Here is an 18,750-nt window from a genome sequence, read left to right on the forward strand (position 1 = left end):
GGTGGGGGCAGAGCTGGAGCATCTGTCCTAGCCCTCGATGTGAACCCCAGCTGGCCATGGTGCCTTGGAGCTTGGGTAGGGTCCCTGCTCCGGCCTCAGTGTTGGGTGTCTAGAAGATGGGATTTTAAAGCCTGCTTCATGGAATGGTGGAGATGAGCTCTGTCTTGAACAAATCCTGGCGTGGGAGCACCTGCTGGTTTGGCATCGGGCCACACCTGCAGCCTGAGCACTTTGGGGGCCGGGAACGTCCCGGCTCAGCTGTCTCCCTGGCACTGAGAGCCGGCACTTTGGGGGCCGGGAACGTCCCGGCTCGGCTGTCTCCCTGGCACTGAGAGCTGGCAGACGTGTTCAGGTGCTGCTGCTTGCTGTGCAACTTTGCCCTCTCTGAGCTTGCGGCTCCCCCATCAGACAGGAATTAATAATATAATTCCTTTTAGAAATCCTACAAATAAAGAAAAAACTAAGAGCCCCAATTAGAAAAACAGCAGAAGCTGGCCAGGCATCGTAGCTCACACCTGTAATCCCAGCACTTTGGGAGGCCAAGGTGGGCGGATCACGAGGTCAGGAGATCGAGACCATCCTGGCTAACAAGGTAAAACCATGTCTCTACTGAAAATAAAACATTAGCGGGTCATGGTGGCAGGCGCCTGTAGTCCCAGCTACAGCTACTCGGGAGGCTGAGGCAGGAGAATGGTGTGAACCCGGGAGGCGGAGCTTGCAGTGAGCCAAGATCGCGCCTGCACTCCAGCCTGGGCGACAGAATCATGTCTCCCTAAATTCCAGTGTTGAGATCTGAACCCCCAGGACCTCAATGGGACTGTGTTTGGAGACAGGCTGTCTACAGAGGTGATGATGTTAAAGTAGGTCACCAGGGTACCTGCTGTCTATAGTTGGTGCCAACTGTCGGCTGGGACCTCAGGGCTGTCAGAACAACGACCTGAGGACTGGATGGGTCTCCAGCGGCTGCCGAAACGACCACAAAATGGGTGCCTTACAACGGCAGAAATGTTCTCTCTCACCATTTTACAGGCCTGAAGTCAAAATCAAGCTGTCAGCAGGGCTGACTCCCTCTGGAGGCTTTAGGGTAGAATTCCTTTTGCCTCCAGCTTCTGCTGGCTCTAACATAGCTTGTGTTACCTTAGCTCACGCTCCCTCGTCCCACTCTGCCTCTGTCTTTAGGCGGTCTTCTCTCCAGTGCGTTCATATCTAAGTTTCCCTCTTCTCATAAGGACACCAGTCATATTGGATTTAGAGGCCATGCCAACCCAGAACAACCTCATCTTATCTTGATTCTGTCTGGAAAAACTATTCCAAAAAAGTCCCAGGAATAGGCTCCAGGTGAATGTGAATTTGCAGGTGGAAGTTTGCAGCCCAAAACCTCCGCACACGGCTGTGGCCTTCTCACTCTCGTGGCTGGGTTCTGAGGGTATGTGTTAGTCTGTCCTCATGCCGCTGTAAACAGCTGCCTGAGGCTGGGTAATTTATAAAGAAAAAAGGTTTAATTGACTCACAGTTCCGCATGGCTGGGGAGGCCGCAGGAAACTCACAATCATGGCAGGAGACGTCTCCTCACAGAGCGACGGGAGAGACGAGTGCCAAGCAAAGGGGAGAACCCCTCATAAAACCATCAGATCTCGTTCCTTTCACTATCACGAGAACAGCATGGAGGAAGCTGCCCCCATGATTTAATTATCTCCACCTGGTCCTGCCCGTGACTTGTGGGATTACAATTCAAGATGAGATTTTGGGTGTGGACACAGCCAAACCATATCAGAGGCTAAGTATCTCAACACAAGGCCGGGGTGTGACGTGTTTATGATCTAGCCTTGGAATTCACTCCAGCTCTATTCCATGGGTTGAGGCAGGTGCAAAAACCGGCCCAGGCCCATGGGAGGAGAGCTAGGCCCACTGCTGATGAATGGGCTGGTGCCACCAAATTCAGGGAGGACGAAGGTAGGGCAGTTACCTCCACCCTCCTCCACATCAGAAGAAGAATAAAATAAAGGAGTTGAGGCTTACGAAGTTAGCTGCCCCGAGAACTGGTGTGGACTCATGGTGGCACTGGACACCAAGGCTGGGTTCAGTAAACTGTAAGTAAAAGAACTCCCTGTCCAGAGGTGGCCACCTACATAGGGAGATCCACCGACTCCATTACAATTTTTTTTTTTTTTTTTGCAGACGGAGTCTCCTTCTGTCGCCCACGCTGGAGTGTAGTGGCGCGATCTTGGCTCACTACAACCACAACCTCCGCCTCCCAGGTTCAAGTAAGTCTCCTGCCTCAGCCTCCCAAGTAGCTGGGATAACAGACATGAGCCACCACGCCTGGCTAATTTTTGTATTTTTAATAGAGACGGGGTTTCGCCATGTTGGCCAGGCTGGTCTCGAACTCCCGACCTCAGGTGATCTGCCTGCCTCGGCCTCTCAAAGTGCTGAGATTACAGGCATGAGCCACCGCGCCACGATCACAATATTTCTAAGATGCCAGCAGGGAACTAACTGCCAAATAAAAATTCTAAGAAAAAGCGGGTACCTCGCCGCCCAGGCCCAGAGAAAGTTTCAACAAACTTGGGTCTTCGTTTTGGTGGCCTGGAGAGGTGAGGGACACAGACGTGAAGGAGCAGAGCCTGTCCAAAGCGGGGGTGTGGGGTGGGGGGGGTCTCGGCTGGGACCTCCAAGGGTCTCCCTCATCCTCCTCTACTTCTGGGCAATGCGAGAAAGTGCCTTTAGCACAGAACAGAGGAACCCGAGCGAAGAAAACGTCCCCGGCAAGTCGTGGCCCAGATTTAGCCTGGATGGATCCGGGGCCCAGGTCAGCTTTTAGCTTAGAGAGGGGGCGGCTTCGCCCTGCCTCAGAGACCCGCCCAGACGATGCTCTTAAGGGCGGCAGAGGGCAAGTGCAGGAGGAGGCCGGGAAGCGGAGCCAGCAGAAATAGAATCTGAGGTCCCCGCACCCACCTGAGGCTGCTGTTTCAGACGAGGCTGAAAGGCTTGTGCTTGCGCCCACCTTCCGCGCCGCGGGCCCCTCCCGCAAGGGGATGGCCCCGCCCGACAGGGGAGGCCCGCCCCCGGGTCCGGCCAATCCCCGCCAGGTAGTGCAGGTGGCCCCGCCCCACAGGACGGCTCTTCCCAGGATCCAGCCAATCCCCGTCAGGTAATGCCCGCGGCTCCGCCCCACAGGGCACGAGCCCGCGCACCTGCTTCCTCGCGGCCGAGGCGCCCGGGGCTGGGTCCCCGTCTCGTGGGGAGGAGCGGCCCAGGCACAACGTTCACTGAGCGCCTGCCATGAGCCCGCAGCCCTCGACCCAGGGGCGTCGTGAACGATATCGGTCCCGTAAGGGGACGGGCGACGCGGTGACAGCAGGCTCTCGGGGTGCCTCGCGCAGGTGCTCGGCCGGGCGGGACGCCTCCTCCTCCCTTGCTTCCACCAGGCCCCGCCCAGGCGCACAGGCCCCGCCCCTCCGGCATTAGCCAGAGGCGGGGCCTGTGCCAAGCCCCGCCCCTAGCGTCACGGCCGCGGGCCCCGGGCGGAGCCGGCTCCCGGCGGAAGCGCGCGGCGCGCGGGGAGGCCCGAACTGAGCGGCGGCGGCTGGAGAGCGCTGGGGACAGACAGGTAGCGCCGTCACCCGCGGGGTCCGCAGCTCTGTCTGCCGGGCGAAGGGGCTCTGGTCGGGAGAGGGCTCAACGGGCGGAAGCGCGTGTCTAGAGAAGGGTGCGGTCGATAACCGGGGGCGCCCCTGGAAGGCCGAGGTACCCAGGCTGGAGGGAGGGGCTGGAGGTGCGGGGGCGCCCGGCTGGAGGGACCTGGATCGCTGGGTGGGCGGACAGCTGATGGGGCCGAGGTCTCCAGGGTAGGGGGTGCCCAAGGTACCGGGGGCGCCCAGCCGGTGGGGGCGGGGTCTCCAGGCTCGAGGGGTCCTGGGGACGCTGGGTGGGGGCTCGGGGAGAGAGCGGCTGGCGGGGCGCGGCCGTAGGTCCCTGACCCCCGCCCCCCGCAGGATGGGCAGCAGCTCGCTGTCCGAGGACTACCGCCTGTGCCTGGAGCGCGAGCTGCGACGGGGCCGCGCGGGCGTGTGCGGGGACCCCTCGCTGCGCGCGGTGCTCTGGCAGATCCTGGTGGAGGACTTCGACCTGCACGGGGCGCTGCAGGACGACGCGCTGGCGCTGCTCACCGACGGGCTGTGGGGCCGCGCCGACCTGGCGCCCGCGCTACGCGGCCTGGCCCGCGCCTTCGAGCTGCTGGAACTCGCCGCGGTGCACCTGTACCTGCTGCCCTGGAGGAAGGAGTTCACCACCATCAAGGTAGGCGCCAGGTCAGGAGGAGCTTGCCCCTCGTCCTGGCCTGCGGGTCGCGGGGCCGTCGACTATGGGGGACCACGCCTTTCGGGGGAGAGGTATCCTCAGTGCCCGGTGGCCTTCTCAAGGCTCCGAGCGCTGAGGGGTCGTGGGCGTGTGGGGGCACCCACTCCTAGGGCTGAGATCATGGGGTGGGCGAGGGCAGGCTGGGTGCTGCCTACGGGGTCCTGCCCTGAGAGATTGCGTCAGTGTCTTCCCTAAGAGGCCTCGCGGCCCCAGTTGCCATGGAAATATTAGGAAAGGGACACAGAAGGGACTTGAGGTCCCGTGGTCATCCTAGTTCCTCTAGGATATGGGCCAATCCCATTTGCAGAGGAGGACAGCAGATGGGTGCATCCCTGTGAAGTCTCAGGGCTGGCACAGACCTAGTGAACTCCTCGGCCTGGGGCCGGAGGCTGTGCCCAGGGCTGGAGGCTGTGCCCTAGGGCTGGCCTGGCCCCTCTAGGTGAGCTCCTGGCGGCAGGAGGGGGCAGGGCCGCCGGGAGCTCTGAGCTAATTCGGAAGAGTAGGAAGCCGATGACGTTACGGCGCACGTGGGCGAGCTACGCCTCCGCCGGTTGCCATGGCAGCGGCCGTCTCTCCGCGGCTCCCCGGGGACACCTGCTGGTCGGAGGGGCCAGGACTCTCATTCATGAGAGAGACGGACAGGCCCGCCCTTGAGGCCTCCCAGCGGGGCAGGGCAGGGGAATAACCGGCTTCAGTGCTGGGCAGCCCTGGTTTGGACCTAGTCCTGCTGCCTCCTGGCCGCGAGGCCTTGGCCAAGTTAGCTAATCTCAGCCCCTTTCCTCCCCTGAGACAGGGACACAAGAACAGTCCAGTTCATGGGGCCAGAGGAATGAATCGAAGCCCCGAGCTGAGTGCTGCAGGCCCTGGGTGCTCCACACATGGGCCGTGTCATGCCATTAGATGCTGGGAGTGCCTGAGTTAGGGAATCTTAGTCAGGAGACGCTCGCAGTGATTGTCCTGAGGTTCCTTTAGTTCTTCACTTAACTGTAAGCTAGAAAGCACTCACCCTTGGCCGAGCGCGGTGGCTCACGCCTGTAATCCCAGCACTTTGGGAGGCCGAGGTGGGCGGATCATGAGGTCAGGGGTTCGAGACCAGCCTAACCAACATGGTGAAACCCCATCTCTATTAAAAAATACAAAAATTAGCCGGGCGCGGTGGCTCACGCCTGTAACCCCAGCTACTCAGGAGGCTGAGGCAGGAGAATCACTTGAACCTGGGAGGTGGAGGTTGCAGTGAGCCAAGATTGTGCCATTGCACTCTAGCCTGGTGACAGCGAGACTTCGTCTCAAAGAAGAAAAAAAAGAAAGCACTCACCCTTCTGCTATCCCATGGCTGTCAGCCCAGTGCACGGACAGCCTCTGTAGGGCTCTGAAAACAGATGCTACACCCCCGTGGTGGAATACTACACAGTGGGGAAATGAATGCTACAGCTTCCGTCCTGATCTTCTAGAATATAATGGAAAAGAACAAAGTTCAGAACAACACATTTAAGAGGCTACCTGTCTAGCTTTTGTTAGAAACCTTACAAAGAAAAGAGGTGAAAAAAAACGGGGGTGGGCTACCTTATAAGAGGGGCAAACAAAATCTGTATGGGCAAATACATTCAAAACTAGATTAGGCCATCTCCACGGGTGAAGGGAGTAGTGGGAACCCAGAACAGTGGAATTGCTCAGTAAGCTCTTTAGTTTGTTCTGATTCGTGAGCCAGGTTAATGTATTAGTTGTTTTTTCCATTAAATTTTAAGAAATTCGGCCGGGCGTGGTGGCTCACACCTGTAATTCCAGCACTTGGGAGGCCAAGGCGGGCGGATCATGAGGTTAAGAGATTAAGACCTTCCTGGTCAACATGGTGAAACCTCGTCTCTACTAAATATACAAAAATTAGCGGGGCGTGGTGGTGTGCACCTGTAATCCCAGCTACTCGGGAGGCCGAGGCAGGAGGATTGCTTGAACCTGGGAGGCAGAGGTTGTAGTGAGCTGAGATTACACCACTGCACTCCAGACAGTGCACCAGTGGTCTGCACTTTTGAGACTCTGTCTCAAAAAACAACAACAACAACAACAAATTCTCGTGTTTGGGCCTGGCCCAGACTGACTAAGCCTAGTCTCCGGGGTTGGGCCTGAGCATCAGAAGCTGCCAAGGCCTGAGCCGACAGATCCCGGACCCACTGTATCCTAGGGTCCGGCCTATGGGAGGGTGGGCAGCACTGACCGGGCTGCTCCCCTGCAGACATTCTCCGGGGGCTACGTGCACGTGCTGAAGGGTGTGCTCTCAGACGACCTCCTCCTGAAGAGCTTCCAGAAGATGGGCTACGTGCGCAGGGACAGCCACCGGCTCATGGTGACCGCCCTGCCCCCCGCCTGCCAGCTGGTGCAGGTGGCCCTGGGCTGCTTCGCTCTCCGGCTGGAGTGTGAGATCCTGGGCGAGGTGCTGGCCCAGCTGGGCACCAGTGTACTACCAGCTGAGGAGCTGCTGCAGGCACGGCGTGCCAGCGGGGACGTGGCCTCCTGTGTGGCCTGGCTGCAGCAGCGGCTGGCCCAGGATGAGGAGCCTCCACCCCTGCCCCCCCGAGGCTCCCCTGCTGCTTACAGGGCCCCACTGGACTTATATCGGGACCTGCAGGAGGACGAGGGGTCGGAGGATGCCAGCCTGTATGGGGAGCCGTCACCAGGCCCTGACTCGCCCTCGGCAGAGGTGGCCTACAGGCCGCCACTGTGGGAGCAGAGTGCCAAACTGTGGGGCACTGGGGGCCGGGCCTGGGAGCCCCCAGCTGAGGAGCTGCCACAGGCCAGCAGCCCACCCTATGGGGCCTTGGAGGAGGGGCTAGAACCAGAACCCTCCGCCTTCTCCTTCGTCTCTCTGCGCCGTGAGCTGAGTAGGCCTGGGGACCTGGCCACCCCTGAAAGCTCTGCAGGGGCCAGCCCGAGGCGTATTCGGGCAGAGGGGGTACCGGCCTCAGCCTACAGGTCTGTCTCTGAGCCCCCAGGCTACCAGGCACACAGCTGCCTGTCCCCTGGTGCCCTGCCCACCCTCTGCTGTGACACCTGTCGCCAGCTGCATGCTGCCCACTGTGCAGCCCTGCCCGCCTGCCGCCCGGGCCACTCGCTGCGTGTGCTGCTTGGCGACGCCCAGCGGCGCTTGTGGCTGCAGCGTGCACAGATGGACACTCTGCTCTACAGTAGTCCCGGGGCCCGGCCCTAGGCCAGTGGGGCCCCAGGTCAAGGGCTCTTGGGAGACAGCTCCCGTGGTGCTTTTCTCTTTGCTGGCGAGGGGTCTGGGCCTCTGGTCGCCTTGTCCCTGGGGGAGTTCTGGGCACAGCAGGGGGTTGAAGAGTCCAGGCCAACCCCTGCTGGAGGTGGGACTCTGTCCATGGAAAGCTCCAAGGGCAGCAGGCCTAAGCTGGCCCGCAGGAGCCTTTCCACATTTCCCCGCCCTCGGAACCCAGATGTCCACATGTGCTGGGCAGAGGGGTCCAGCCTGTTCCAGCCAGTGCCTGAACCTGTCTCTGAGAAGGACCCTGTGCCCCAAGGCCTGCGGCTCCGGGCCCGCTCCCTGCAGTATGGGGCTCAGGACTTGGTCCTCCATGTGTCCCAGGGATTCTCCACACGGGTGTCCTCAAGGGCCTGTTGGTGACACTGAGGTCCCCCCACCAAGCTCTGCTGGGTGCATGGCTGACCTGGCTTCAGGGACCCCAGCCCTCCCCTTGGGTGGCTCAGCAGCTGGGCCCACAGACAGGAAAGGACCTGACCTCAAACCAGATGTGGAGGTGCCCGAGAGCTGCAGGAACAGGCAGCAGTAGACGGCTGGGAAGGCCTGAGCGTCCCTGCTGCTGGGCGGAGGGGCTGTAGGCAGGACACCCAGGCGGCTGGGTCTTGGTCAGTCCAGTGGTAACGATGCCCCTCCCCTCCCCTTGGGTGCAGCCCACAGGCTGGAGAGAAGATGGCTCTGCCCTAACCTCGGCTCTGGCGAGGGAGGGGGCAGGGTACATCCACTGGAAGCTGAGCCTGCTCTCCCTACCCTCCTCCCCACCCCCTTCCTCCCCAGCACACAGAGGGATGGTCAGCATCAGAGCACATTAAACGCTGGTGAAACCATGTCTGTTAAGAAAGCTTTTATCCAACAAGAGCCTACAGTTTTGCTCAGCATCTGAGCCATGACCCCTCGTTGGGGCCCCCGTGGGGAGCAGAGATATAGCTCAGCCCCCAGCCCAGGGCTCTCGGTGGTCTTGGGGCATCCTCAATTGTGGCTCCCACCCCACACCTTGTCCCTCCTGTCCTCATCTGGAGTCCTGCCAGGCCCACCTGGGGTCACCACAGCCGACTCATGCACAGGGCACCCTGGGCAACTGAGGGGGGATACAAAGGTCTTCTGGGCCCGCTGATCCCAGGCCAGCGTCCACCACAACTCGAAGACGGTGGGGGGACTGCAGCCGCCACTCCTCCCAAGAAGCAGTGGTCCCGTGCTTCCAGTACAGCGAGGAGAGCCGCACGAGACCCCTCAGTGGTCCCATGTTTCCAACACAGCAGGACCCCTGCGGCCATGGATGGGGCCACCAGACCCGCCCTTCCAGGGTGCCCCCGTGTCACCCTGCATCCATGCCCTGCCTGTTTTTGGGGGCAGTAGTGGGTTCAGGGCAGACAGTGGGAGGAAGTCAATGGAGGAAGTCAGTCAAGGGGATGAGCTGGGTCCCAGGCACCTCGTCAGCTCCTAGCACCCTTCACGGACACCGCCGCCCGGAAGACATGGTGTGGGAATACAGGCGTATGCCAGGCCCACCGTCAGGGCTTACAGCGCTTGCTCTGGCCTTCGGAGGTGGCCGGGGCGGCCCGCTTGTTGCGGTGGTGGGGAAAGGTGGGCATGAGCTCTGGCTCACAGGCTGCAGGGAGAAGGGCGGCTCAGTGCTGGGCGGGGCAGGGCCCCAGAGAGGGGAAGCAGGCCCAGGTCTGAGTCCAGCTCTGCCTCTGGACCTGGCCCTCGGCTGTCTGCGCCTCCACATGCCCCTGTCCTCTTACCCTAGAAAGGGGGTGCCGTCAGTGAGGGCACCAGGCCAATTCTCCACCACCCACCCCCGGCGAAACGGGCTCCCAGCCGTTTTTGCTCCCCGCAGAGCGAGTCTGAGGAACCCTGGACACTCACGTAGGGGCTTCTCCTTGAAGTAGGAGCTCTCCAGGCAGTCCCCGGCCGTCGCCCTGGAGGAGGCAGCCTGCATTAGTGCGACTCGTGAGTCCGGCTTCCTCATCTCCCACCCAGCTGAGCAGCTGTGATTGAAGTTCTCAAAGGAAGCCTGGTGGCCAGAAACCGCTGAGCGGCTGTCCCTGGGGAGCGGCCTCTCCGCCGCAGTGAGGCTGGGCTCTGGGAAACGGTCTCAACAGTGCGGGTGGTGGGGGCCCTGCCCCCTGGGCAGAGACAGCACCTTTTCTTAGGGTCGTACATGAACAGGAAGTGCAGCAGACGCAGACCGGCCTCCGAGAGCCACGGGAACTTGTGCTTCAGGTTGTTGTAGGGCTGCTTCCGGAGACTGTACTGGCCGACCAGCGGCAGCTTGGAAAAGCCCTATGGGAGGCAGGAGCTGAGGCGCTGAGGGCATGGGCACGGGCAGGGGGCTGCGGGTCTGCCCAGGACACCCACCGGCCAGATGTTCTCACTGGGCGTCCCCAGCAGCTGCACGATCAAGTCGATCTGGTGGATCTCAGAAGTGCCAGGGAGAAGGGGCTTGTGGGCCAGCAGCTCGGCCAGGATGCAACCCACGGCCCTGCGGAGAACAGCGGACCTCACTGCGGCCAGACCTCTGCTGACCCCGCCAGCGCGAGGCACGCTGGGTCAGGGACACTGAAGGATAGGCAGGGACCACTGGCTCCCCACGCGGGCCCCGCAGGCCTCCCGGGGTGACAAGGGCAGGGGCAGGCGTGCCTCCTGCAGACCTCTGTGCTCCACAGCAAGCTAAGTTCTCACACCTCCTCCTGGGTTCCCAGGCTCAGGCCCACCTCCCTGGGAGTGGGAGGCTGGCAAAGACCCCACTGCAGTCCTGCCCCTCCCTGAGGCTGAGCTCAGGAACCAGGTGCCCCAGCTCCCGTCCCAGCCCTTCCAGAGGACCCGGGAGTAGTAACCACTCCTCACCACATGTCGATGCTGGTGGTCTGCGTGGTGGTTCCCAACAGCAGTTCGGGGGCTCGGTACCTGCACAAAGCGGCACCCACCTCAGTACGGCCGGCTCCTCTCCCCCAGCCCAGGCCTCCACAGGACACAGCCTCCCTGAGAGCCTGTGGTGACCTGGAAACCTGTCCCAACTGGGACCACCCTCTGCCCCAAGCCCTGCAGATCTAGATGGCGCACACAGCAACGGCTGCCGGTGGCGGCACGTGCAGCGGCGTCCTGAGAGTCGCAGGGACCACAGACCCTCAGCACACAGCCACACCAGCCACCACCAACCTGTTCTCAGATGGGGACGACACGACATGTGGCGTCCTGACCTGTGTCTGACCAACTCTGATGTTCAGCCCTTGCTAAGCATGACCCTGTCTGGCTGAAAGTATCCAAGAGGAAGAACCAGGGAAAGCATGCAAGCTGCCCATCCTTCAGTCTGGAAGCGGCCTTCTCTCCAGAGACGGTTTCCCGGCCGCAGTGCGTTTCTGGCTCTCAGGGCGAGGTGTGTCTCAGCTAGGCAGGTCCCTTGACGCCACTGAGCCCGGCTCTCACCATTTTGTGGGACAGCCCTGCTGTGTCCTGGAGGCTGTCCTAGACCCAGCGTTTATGAGTTTGCACAAACCCTACAGCTTAACATTCCCAAGGCCATTTGCAGCTTCAGCCTGACGTCGCAAGGAGCCCTCCACCAGGCAGGCCTGGTCCCCAGGGGCCACCACGCTTCAGAAGGACTTACCAGAGAGTGACCACCTTAGGGGTCATTGGCTTTACTGGGACGCCATAGGCCCGGGCCAAGCCGAAATCCGCTGTAGCAGAAAGGGGAGTGTGTGTCACCAAGTGAGAGCTGACAATCTAGGGACAGGGCCTGGCACAAGTTGCACCCACCTGTCTTCACACAGCCCTTGTCAGTCATGAGCAAGTTGGAAACCTTCAGGTCCCTGTGATAGAAAAACAGTGGCAGGTGGTTCCCAGAGGGCGAGGGTCACCGGGGGGATGAGACCTCCCCCACGGCACTGATGCCCACACCAGAGGGCGAGGGCCACCGGGGGATAAGACCTCTCCCACAGCACCGATGTCCATAGACTTCCTGCACATTTCCTCATGTTTGGGCTTTTTAGTATCTTTTTTTTTTTTTTTTTTTGAGACAGAGTCTCGTACTGTTGCCCAGGCTGGAGTGCAATGGCGCGATCTCGGCTCACTGCAAGCTCCACCTCCTGGGTTCACGCCATTCTCCTGCCTCAGCCTCCTGAGCGGCTGGGACTACAGGCACCCGCCACCAAGCCCAGCTAATTTTTTTTTTTATTTTTAGTAGAGACGGGGTTTCACCGTGTTAGCCAGGATGGTCTCAATCTCCTGACCTCGTGATCCGCCCGCCTCGGCCTCTCAAAGTGCTGGGATTACAGGCATGAGCCACCGCGCCTGGCCTAGTATCTTTATTATTTTTTTTTTCATGAACCCATACATGCTCTTAATGTTTGAGCCTTTTAAAAATGGGAGTGCATGACCAGGCACGGTGGCTCCCACCTGTAATCCCAGCACTTTGGGAGGCCGAGGTGGGTGGATCACTTGAGCCCAGGTGTTTGAGACCAGCCTGGGCAACACAGAGAGACCCCTTCTCTGTTTCAGAATAAAACACAGGGCCGGGCGCGGTGGCTCAAGCCTGTAATCCCAGCACTTTGGGAGGCCGAGACGGGCGGATCACGAGGTCAGGAGATCGAGACCATCCTGGCTAACACCGTGAAACCCCGTCTCTACTAAAAATACAAAAAACTAGCCGGGCGAGGTGGCGGGCGCCTGTAGTCCCAGCTACTTGGGAGGCTGAGGCAGAAGAATGGCGTAAACCCGGGAGGCGGAGCTTGCAGTGAGCTGAGATCCGGCCACTGCACTCCAGCCCGGGCTACCGAGCAAGACTCCGCCTCAAAAAAAAAAAAAAAAAAAAAAACAGAATAAAACACAAATGGAGTGGGCAGTGGGCAGCTGCTGCAGCTGGGAACCCTTGAGCTTTTAGTAACTTTCCATAGGAGGCAGCAAAGTCAGGCCTCAGCGGAATCTGTGCTTCCGACTCTGGCAAGCTGTCACCCACCTGTGGATGATGAAGTTCCTGTGCAGATACTGGAGGCCCCGGAGCACCTGCAGCACGATGCACTTGACCTGTGTAGAGGGTCAGAGGTGCCAGTCAGGCTGAGCCTGCAGGGAAGCCCGGCCCGGCCCTGCCACACCCACAGTGGCCAGCAGGACTGGCAGTCACAACAGCCCAGGAAACCAGTGCCCTCGCAAGGCTCTCGGCCCCGGGGCCGCATGCTCCCACCAGATGCCCCCACCACAGGAATTCTACCTCACTGAAGCTCACTGACACACTGGGAGGCGGAGGCAGAGGCAGCAGCAGCTCTGCAAATCCCCAGGTGGCCCTGTTTTGTTATAAATGTGCACCACAAGGGCCAATGAAGCCCATTCCCCCACCCCAGGCCCTCTGCCACGCACCTGGGCCTCCGAGAAGGGTGTTGGCATATTCTCCAGGAGGCTGGCCAGGTCCTGCTCACAGTAACCCATCACCAGGAAGATGCTAGAAGAAACAGAAGATGCATACCACCCTCCGGCCTTCTAAGGGGTCAAAGTGGACCCTCCCCTGCTGCAGGAGGGGACATGGGCAGGACAACCTGTGTCCGCCTCTGACAACGGGCTGGGCCAGGCAGTGAGGTGGGGCCATCTCTTCTCTGACAACCTCATGCCCAGTGACACTCAGTCCTCACTCTGTGCGACACCTCTAGCCCAAGATACATGCTCCCTGGGGCCCGATGCACAGAGCAGGAGACCGCGTACCTCTCCAGGTGGTTCCCCACAACCACCTCCTTCAGCTCCACGATGTTGGGGTGACGCAGGCGGAGCAGCAGTGTGATCTCCCGCAGGCTGCTGATGGGGATGCCTGGGGAGGGAGGCGGCCTCAGCGAGCCCCACCCCAGTGATGACGGGGACGCCCCGACCCCAGCCACTCCCGGGGCTTCATGGACACCTGATGCCAGTCGCTGCAGCTGTCCCCACCTCAGGGAGGATCAGGGCGACCCCAATAAGCACTTTTAACTCTTTCTTGACCAAATACGCATCAGCACCTCTAGCCACCATGGACATCCGTCTGGGGCGTGGCAGGGCCCTGCCTACACAGGCAGGTGCTGGGGGTGGAGGGGACAGCAGAGCTGAGCCTGCAGGGAGGGGGGCTCACCAGACAGGAGGGGGAGGAGGGGATGGAGACCGCAGAGCCCTCCCGGCAGACAGCTGAGGCCGCGTGTGGACCTGGGGGTGACGCGCTGGGCCACGCCAGAACCCGCCCAGAGGATGGCCCCCTACAGCCACCGTGCAGTCGCTCTGAGGAAACTTCAGGTAACTCACACCTTTCTGCCTCCTCCCAGTGTGGGGTCCCAGCACCCCATCCTCCTGCTCACCATCCTCCTCCTTGTCACACCTTTCTGCCTCCTCCCAGCGTGGGGTCCCAGCACCCCATCTTCCTGCTCACCATCCTCCTCCTTGTCACACCTTTCTGCCTTCTCCCAGCGTGGGGTCCCAGCACCCCATCTTCCTGCTCACCATCCTTCTCCTTGTCCATCCGTACCTTCTTCAGCGCGACGATCTCATCTGTCTGGGTGTCCCGGGCCCGATCTGCAATGGAAACGCGTCGGTGACGACGTCCATCTCGATGCCCCTCGTGGGCCCCCTAGTGCTGCACAGGAACCTCTCCGTGAGCCACAGGGGTCCCCGTTCTCTCCTCTGACAACCTCCTGCCCGTGACACTCAATCCTCACTCTGTGCAACGCCTGCAGCCCGAGACACCTGCTCCCTGGGGGGGTTTCCTCATTCGAACTGCGCAGGGGGTGCCCAGCTTTGCTCTGTGCTGGACCCTGGCCTCCAGCCACTCAGTTCTGTGGCTCCAGGCTCTCCCTGTGCGCCTCCTCGGCACGCAGATCACAGCTTTGAGCTCTTGTAATGTCCTAAAAGCAAGTAAGGTACTCTATGTAGAAAAAGTGAACCTTATTTTGTGTGAAGATGGCTCTACACAACACTGTGCCAATGTGTGCAGCTTCCAGAATGATCTACGCCAATTTCACAGCTGTTATGAGCTTCAGTTGTGTGTGGTGGTTTTGGTTTTTTTGAGACAGGGTCTCCCTCTGTTGCCAAGGCTGGGGTGCGGTGGCACAATCACAGCTCACTGCAGTCTCAAACTCCTAGGCTTCGCCGGGTACAGTGGCTCACACCTGTAATCCCAGTGCTTTGGGAGGCTGAGGCAGGAGGATCATTTGAGCCCAGAAGTTCAAGACCAGCCCGGGCAACATAGGGAGATCCCATCTCTACCAAAAATAAAAAAATCAGCCGGGTGTGATTCTGTACTCTTGTGGTCCCAGATACTCAGGAGGCTGAGGTGGGAGGATCACTTGAGCCTGGGAGGTCGAGGCTGCAGTGAGCTGTGGTGATGCCACTGCACTCCAGCCTGGGCAACAGAGCAAAACCCATCTCAAAAACAAACAAACAAGAAAAACCACCTGGGCTCAGGTGACCCCTCCAGAGTTGCTGAGGTTATAGACATGAGCATCGTGTCCAGCTCCTGCCGCTTCTGGAAAGTTCTGTATTTGATTTCTCTGACAGTTCTCTCTACTCTGCGTGACACATTTGGTTTATGGGCATTAGCAACTGGACGCTTCCATTTATCCAGAAATGGTGTAACGTTTGTGATGACTACACCAGGAATTAAAGTTGCGAACAAGTTTCTGCCCTGGTTTAGAGTACAGGGTCTGAGTCCCATCCAGCCCAACGCAGCTGCTGCTTCGACAGTCTCATCCCACACTGTCACAGCCACGAGCTGCGGCTACACGCTCTGGCCTTGGCCACTCACACACAATGCCGTAGGTACCCTCTCCAATGCGGTTCAGCTTCTCAAACTCCTTCACACTGCGGCATCGTCCCAGCTGAAAAAGAACGGTGTTGCCAGTGTGGAAATCTGGCAGCTGATGGAACAACTGAGGAAATTTCAAATAGAATTTGTACCAGGGAGCCCACTCACGTCTTGCTCACCAAGCAGAAAGGCAACCACATGCTCGGGCCGGTTTTTTTTTTTTTTTTTTGAGACCGAGTCTCACTCTGTCACCCAGGCTGGAGTGCAGTGGCGTGATCTTGGTTCACCGCAAGCTCCTCCTCCCGGGTTCCCGCCATTCTCCTGCCTCAGCCTCCCGAGGAGCTAGGACTACAGACACCCACCACCCTGCCCAGCTAATTTTTTTTTTTTTTGTATTTTTACTAGAGACGGGGTTTCACTGTGTTAGCCAGGATGGTCTCAATCTCCCCTGACCTCATGATCCGCCCGCCTCAGCCTCCCAAGGTGCTGGGATTACAGGCGGGAGCCACCACGCCCGGACTTTTTTCTTTTTTTGAGACTGAGTCTCGCTCTGTTGCCCAGGCTGGAGTGCAGTGGCAAGATCTTGGTTCACTGTAAGCTCCACCTCCCGGGTTCAAGTGATTCTCCAGCATCAGCCTCCTGAGTAGCTGGGACCACAGGCACGTGCCACAACCGGCCAATTTTCTATTTTTAGTAGAGACGGGGTTTCACCATGTTGGCCAGGATGGTCTCGATCTCCTGATTGTCATGCACGTCCGTGTGAAGAGACCACCAAACAGGCTTTGTGCGAGCAATAAAGCTTTTTAATCACCTGGGTGCGGGCGGGCTGAGTCCGAAAAGAGTCAGCGAAGGGAGATAAGGGTGGGGCCGTTTTATAGGATTTGGGTAGGTAAATTACAGTAGAAAAGGGGTTGTTCTCTGGTGGGCAGGAGTGGGGGTCACAAGGCGCTCAGTGGGGGAGCTTTTCAGCCAGGATGAGCCAGGAAAGGGAATTTCACAAGGTAATGTCATCACTTAGGGCAAGGACCAGCCATTTTCACTTCTTTTGTGATTTTTCAGTTACTTCAGGCCATCTGGGCGTATAGGTGCAAGTCACGGGATGCAATGGCTTGACTTGGGCTCAGAGGCCTGACACTGATTCACCCGCCTCGGCCTCCCAGAGTGCTCGGATTACAAGCGTGAGCTACCGTGCCTCGCCTCTTGGGTTTTTCTGATGAGAAAAGGTGGTGACGATACTGGGCCAATGCTTTGCAAGAAATATCAGAGGCGGCCACTCAGATACTCCCTTTCAATCCCATGTTCAAAACTACATCTGCGGCAGAGGCTGCTGTCCCAGCATCCCTATGTCACTACCTCCTGTAAGATATGAAACGCTACCCAGTGGCATGTGGCCTTGGGATGTGAGCTGAAGGGACTGTGACTTCCAGGTGAAAGGAAGCGTTCACCTCTCCTCGCCTCAGTGACGGGAAGACAAACTGAACCAGAACGCCTGGCCCACCTGTGCAAAACAACTGCTTCTCTCCAGAATGTCAGGGGAGAGTGAAGAAAGGCATCATCTTCAGGCCCTGTATTTCGGGGTCTCTGTCCTAGTAGAGTCTGTGCCGTTCTCCATGGATCTAAGAAGCACATGTAGGCGGGGGGGACATGGCTCATGCCTGTAATCCCAGCACTTTGGGAGGCCGAGGCGGGCAGATCACGAGGTCCGGAGATGGAGACCATCCTGACGAACATGGTGAAACCCCATTAACTCTATTAAAAATATAAAAAAGTAGCCGGGCGTGGTGACAGGCACCTGCAGTTCCAGCTACCCGGGAGGCTGAGGCAGGAGAATGGCGTGAACCCGGGAGGTGCAGCTTGAAGTGAGCCAAGACTGCGTCACTGCACTCAAGCCTGGGTGACAGAGCGACTCCGTCTCCAAAAAAAAAAAAAGAAAAAAGCACATGTACCAAAGTTTGAAACCTCACGGCCCCATTTCCCGGCTTCCCTTCTCTTAACCCTCAGTCTCAAACCTGGGCTCAAGCAATCCTCCCACTTCAGCCTCCCAGACTGCTGAGATTACAGGTGTGAGCCACTGGCTGGCCTTTGTTCTCATTCTGATTCTTTCCTGACACCTGGAGACCGAGTCAGAAGCATCTGGCCTGGCACTCACTGATGGCCTAGCCTCAACCTCCCTTTCCTGCCTTAATCCCCCTTCTCACATCCTCTGCTTGTGCTCTTCTCCACACCCTTCTTATTTCTGGGTGTCCAAATCCTTGTCACATTTCCTGAACTCAAAGAAAGGCCATGCCAGGCCGGATGCGGTGGCTCACGCCTGTAATTCCAGCACTTTGGGAGGCCAAGGCGGGAAAATCACTTGAGCCCAGGAGGCTGACGATGCACCGAGCCCTGATCATGCCACTACATTCTAGCCTGGGCGAGAGCGCGAGACTCTGTCTCAAAAAAAAAAGGGTAAGGCCAAATCACTACTTCACCCGAGTCCAGCACGGAACTCAACGCGGTGAGCGCCTGCTGCGCGTCTGAATGAGCCAAGTGTGGCTCCTGTTGTCATCCAGCCACGATCTGTTAATGATTCTTACTGAACACGTGGCTTGTCCTCTCAGAGCACCAGCCAGCAGTTAAAACACAAACCAGCGGCCAAAGTTCAAGCCTGTCCGCCCCCACCAGCCGTGCACCTGGGCGACATCGCCCAACGCCCCGAGGCTCCCTCCTGGTCTCTGCAGACAGAGGCACCGGCACCTCTGCAAGGGCCGCGCGCCAGGGCTCGCGTGAAGCCGCCAGGCAGCACCGGAGCCCGCTCGATGCAGCCCAACCCCAGCGGGAGCCTTCAAGCCCCAACTCGTCGCGCGAGTAAATTTTTCCCAGAAGCAAGCGGCTCGCGGCTCAGCCTGCAAAGCCCGGCCCGGGCGCTGAGCTGGAGCCCGGAGCCTGCTCTTCCCACGGCGCGGGCCCGTCTCTCTGCGGGCGCGAGGCATCCCCGAGCCCGCCCCGGCCCCCCGAGATCTCCGGGGACTGCCCGTCCGAGTCCCGAGCCCGCCCCGCCCTCCGCCCGCGCCGCGGGGAACGCTGGGACTGTCGCTCCTGCCCGTGCCGGAAGCTTCGGCGCGGCAGCGCGACACGAGACTCCCCAGTTCCGGCCAAGCAGTGCCGCTAGAGAAGCGCGCAGAGCTGCCCGGGTGGCCCCCCGCGCACCCTGTGTTCCGGAGGCACCGTGAAGAAGCCCTCCTTACGAATACACTTCAGGCGGATCTGCTCCGACTCTAGGTCTGGCTCCGCCATGCCCAGCGCTGGCCACGCCTCCTGTGCGCGCAGGCGCAGACCGGACGGCCCCGCGGCGCGTGCGCGAAAGCTCCTTTCCGGGCTTCCTCTCCTT

General features: G+C 59.6%; 2 protein-coding genes across 18 annotated transcripts; one reads left to right on the top strand and one right to left on the bottom strand.

Moving 5' to 3' along the window:
- Positions 1 to 2,361: 2,361 nt before the first annotated feature.
- On the top strand, positions 2,362 to 8,454 carry SPATA2L (spermatogenesis associated 2 like). Of its 2 annotated transcripts, none has more exons than XM_003917337.3 (3): positions 2,362 to 3,747; positions 3,996 to 4,299; positions 6,590 to 8,454. In XM_003917337.3, the coding sequence occupies exons 2-3, from the start codon at positions 3,997 to 3,999 to the stop codon at positions 7,559 to 7,561; spliced, it is 1,275 nt and encodes a 424-aa protein (XP_003917386.1). In that variant the 5' UTR covers positions 2,362 to 3,747; position 3,996; the 3' UTR covers positions 7,562 to 8,454. The 2 variants fall into 2 exon arrangements, with proteins under 2 accessions (XP_003917386.1, XP_003917385.1); XM_003917336.4 differs by having other exon boundaries at positions 2,362 to 3,610.
- A 2-nt stretch (positions 8,455 to 8,456) lies between these two features.
- On the bottom strand, positions 8,457 to 18,702 carry CDK10 (cyclin dependent kinase 10). Of its 16 annotated transcripts, none has more exons than XM_009197079.3 (13): positions 18,608 to 18,702; positions 15,381 to 15,453; positions 14,081 to 14,152; positions 13,322 to 13,424; positions 12,983 to 13,064; positions 12,585 to 12,652; positions 11,387 to 11,439; positions 11,238 to 11,307; positions 10,478 to 10,537; positions 9,989 to 10,112; positions 9,774 to 9,913; positions 9,497 to 9,549; positions 8,457 to 9,236 (listed from the first exon to the last, which is right to left on the bottom strand). In XM_009197079.3, exons 3-13 carry the CDS (start codon positions 14,097 to 14,099, stop codon positions 9,139 to 9,141), a joined length of 870 nt encoding a protein of 289 aa, XP_009195343.1. In that variant the 5' UTR covers positions 14,100 to 14,152; positions 15,381 to 15,453; positions 18,608 to 18,702; the 3' UTR covers positions 8,457 to 9,138. The 16 variants fall into 16 exon arrangements, 5 of the variants coding, with proteins under 5 accessions (XP_009195343.1, XP_003917384.1, XP_003917383.1 ...); XM_003917335.5 differs by having other exon boundaries at positions 9,792 to 9,913; positions 18,570 to 18,700; XM_003917334.5 differs by having other exon boundaries at positions 18,570 to 18,699.
- Between the last annotated feature and the right edge of the window lie 48 nt (positions 18,703 to 18,750).

This window comes from Papio anubis, chromosome 18, assembly GCF_008728515.1.
Source record: "Papio anubis isolate 15944 chromosome 18, Panubis1.0, whole genome shotgun sequence".
Taxonomy (NCBI): Eukaryota; Metazoa; Chordata; class Mammalia; order Primates; family Cercopithecidae; genus Papio; species Papio anubis.

Coding starts and splice junctions, on each gene's coding strand:
- CDK10 (XM_003917334.5), bottom strand. CDS start 18,656: ATGGCGGAGCCAGACCTAGAGTCGGAGCAGATCCGCCTGAAGTGTATT. Junction 15,454..18,569: donor CGGTGCCTCCGGAACACAGG/GTGCGCGGGGGG, acceptor GTTCTTTTTCAG/CTGGGACGATGCCGCAGTGT. Junction 14,153..15,380: donor GGGTACCTACGGCATTGTGT/GTGAGTGGCCAA, acceptor TTTCCATTGCAG/ATCGGGCCCGGGACACCCAG.
- SPATA2L (XM_003917337.3), top strand. CDS start 3,997: ATGGGCAGCAGCTCGCTGTCCGAGGACTACCGCCTGTGCCTGGAGCGC. Junction 4,300..6,589: donor AGGAGTTCACCACCATCAAG/GTAGGCGCCAGG, acceptor GCTCCCCTGCAG/ACATTCTCCGGGGGCTACGT.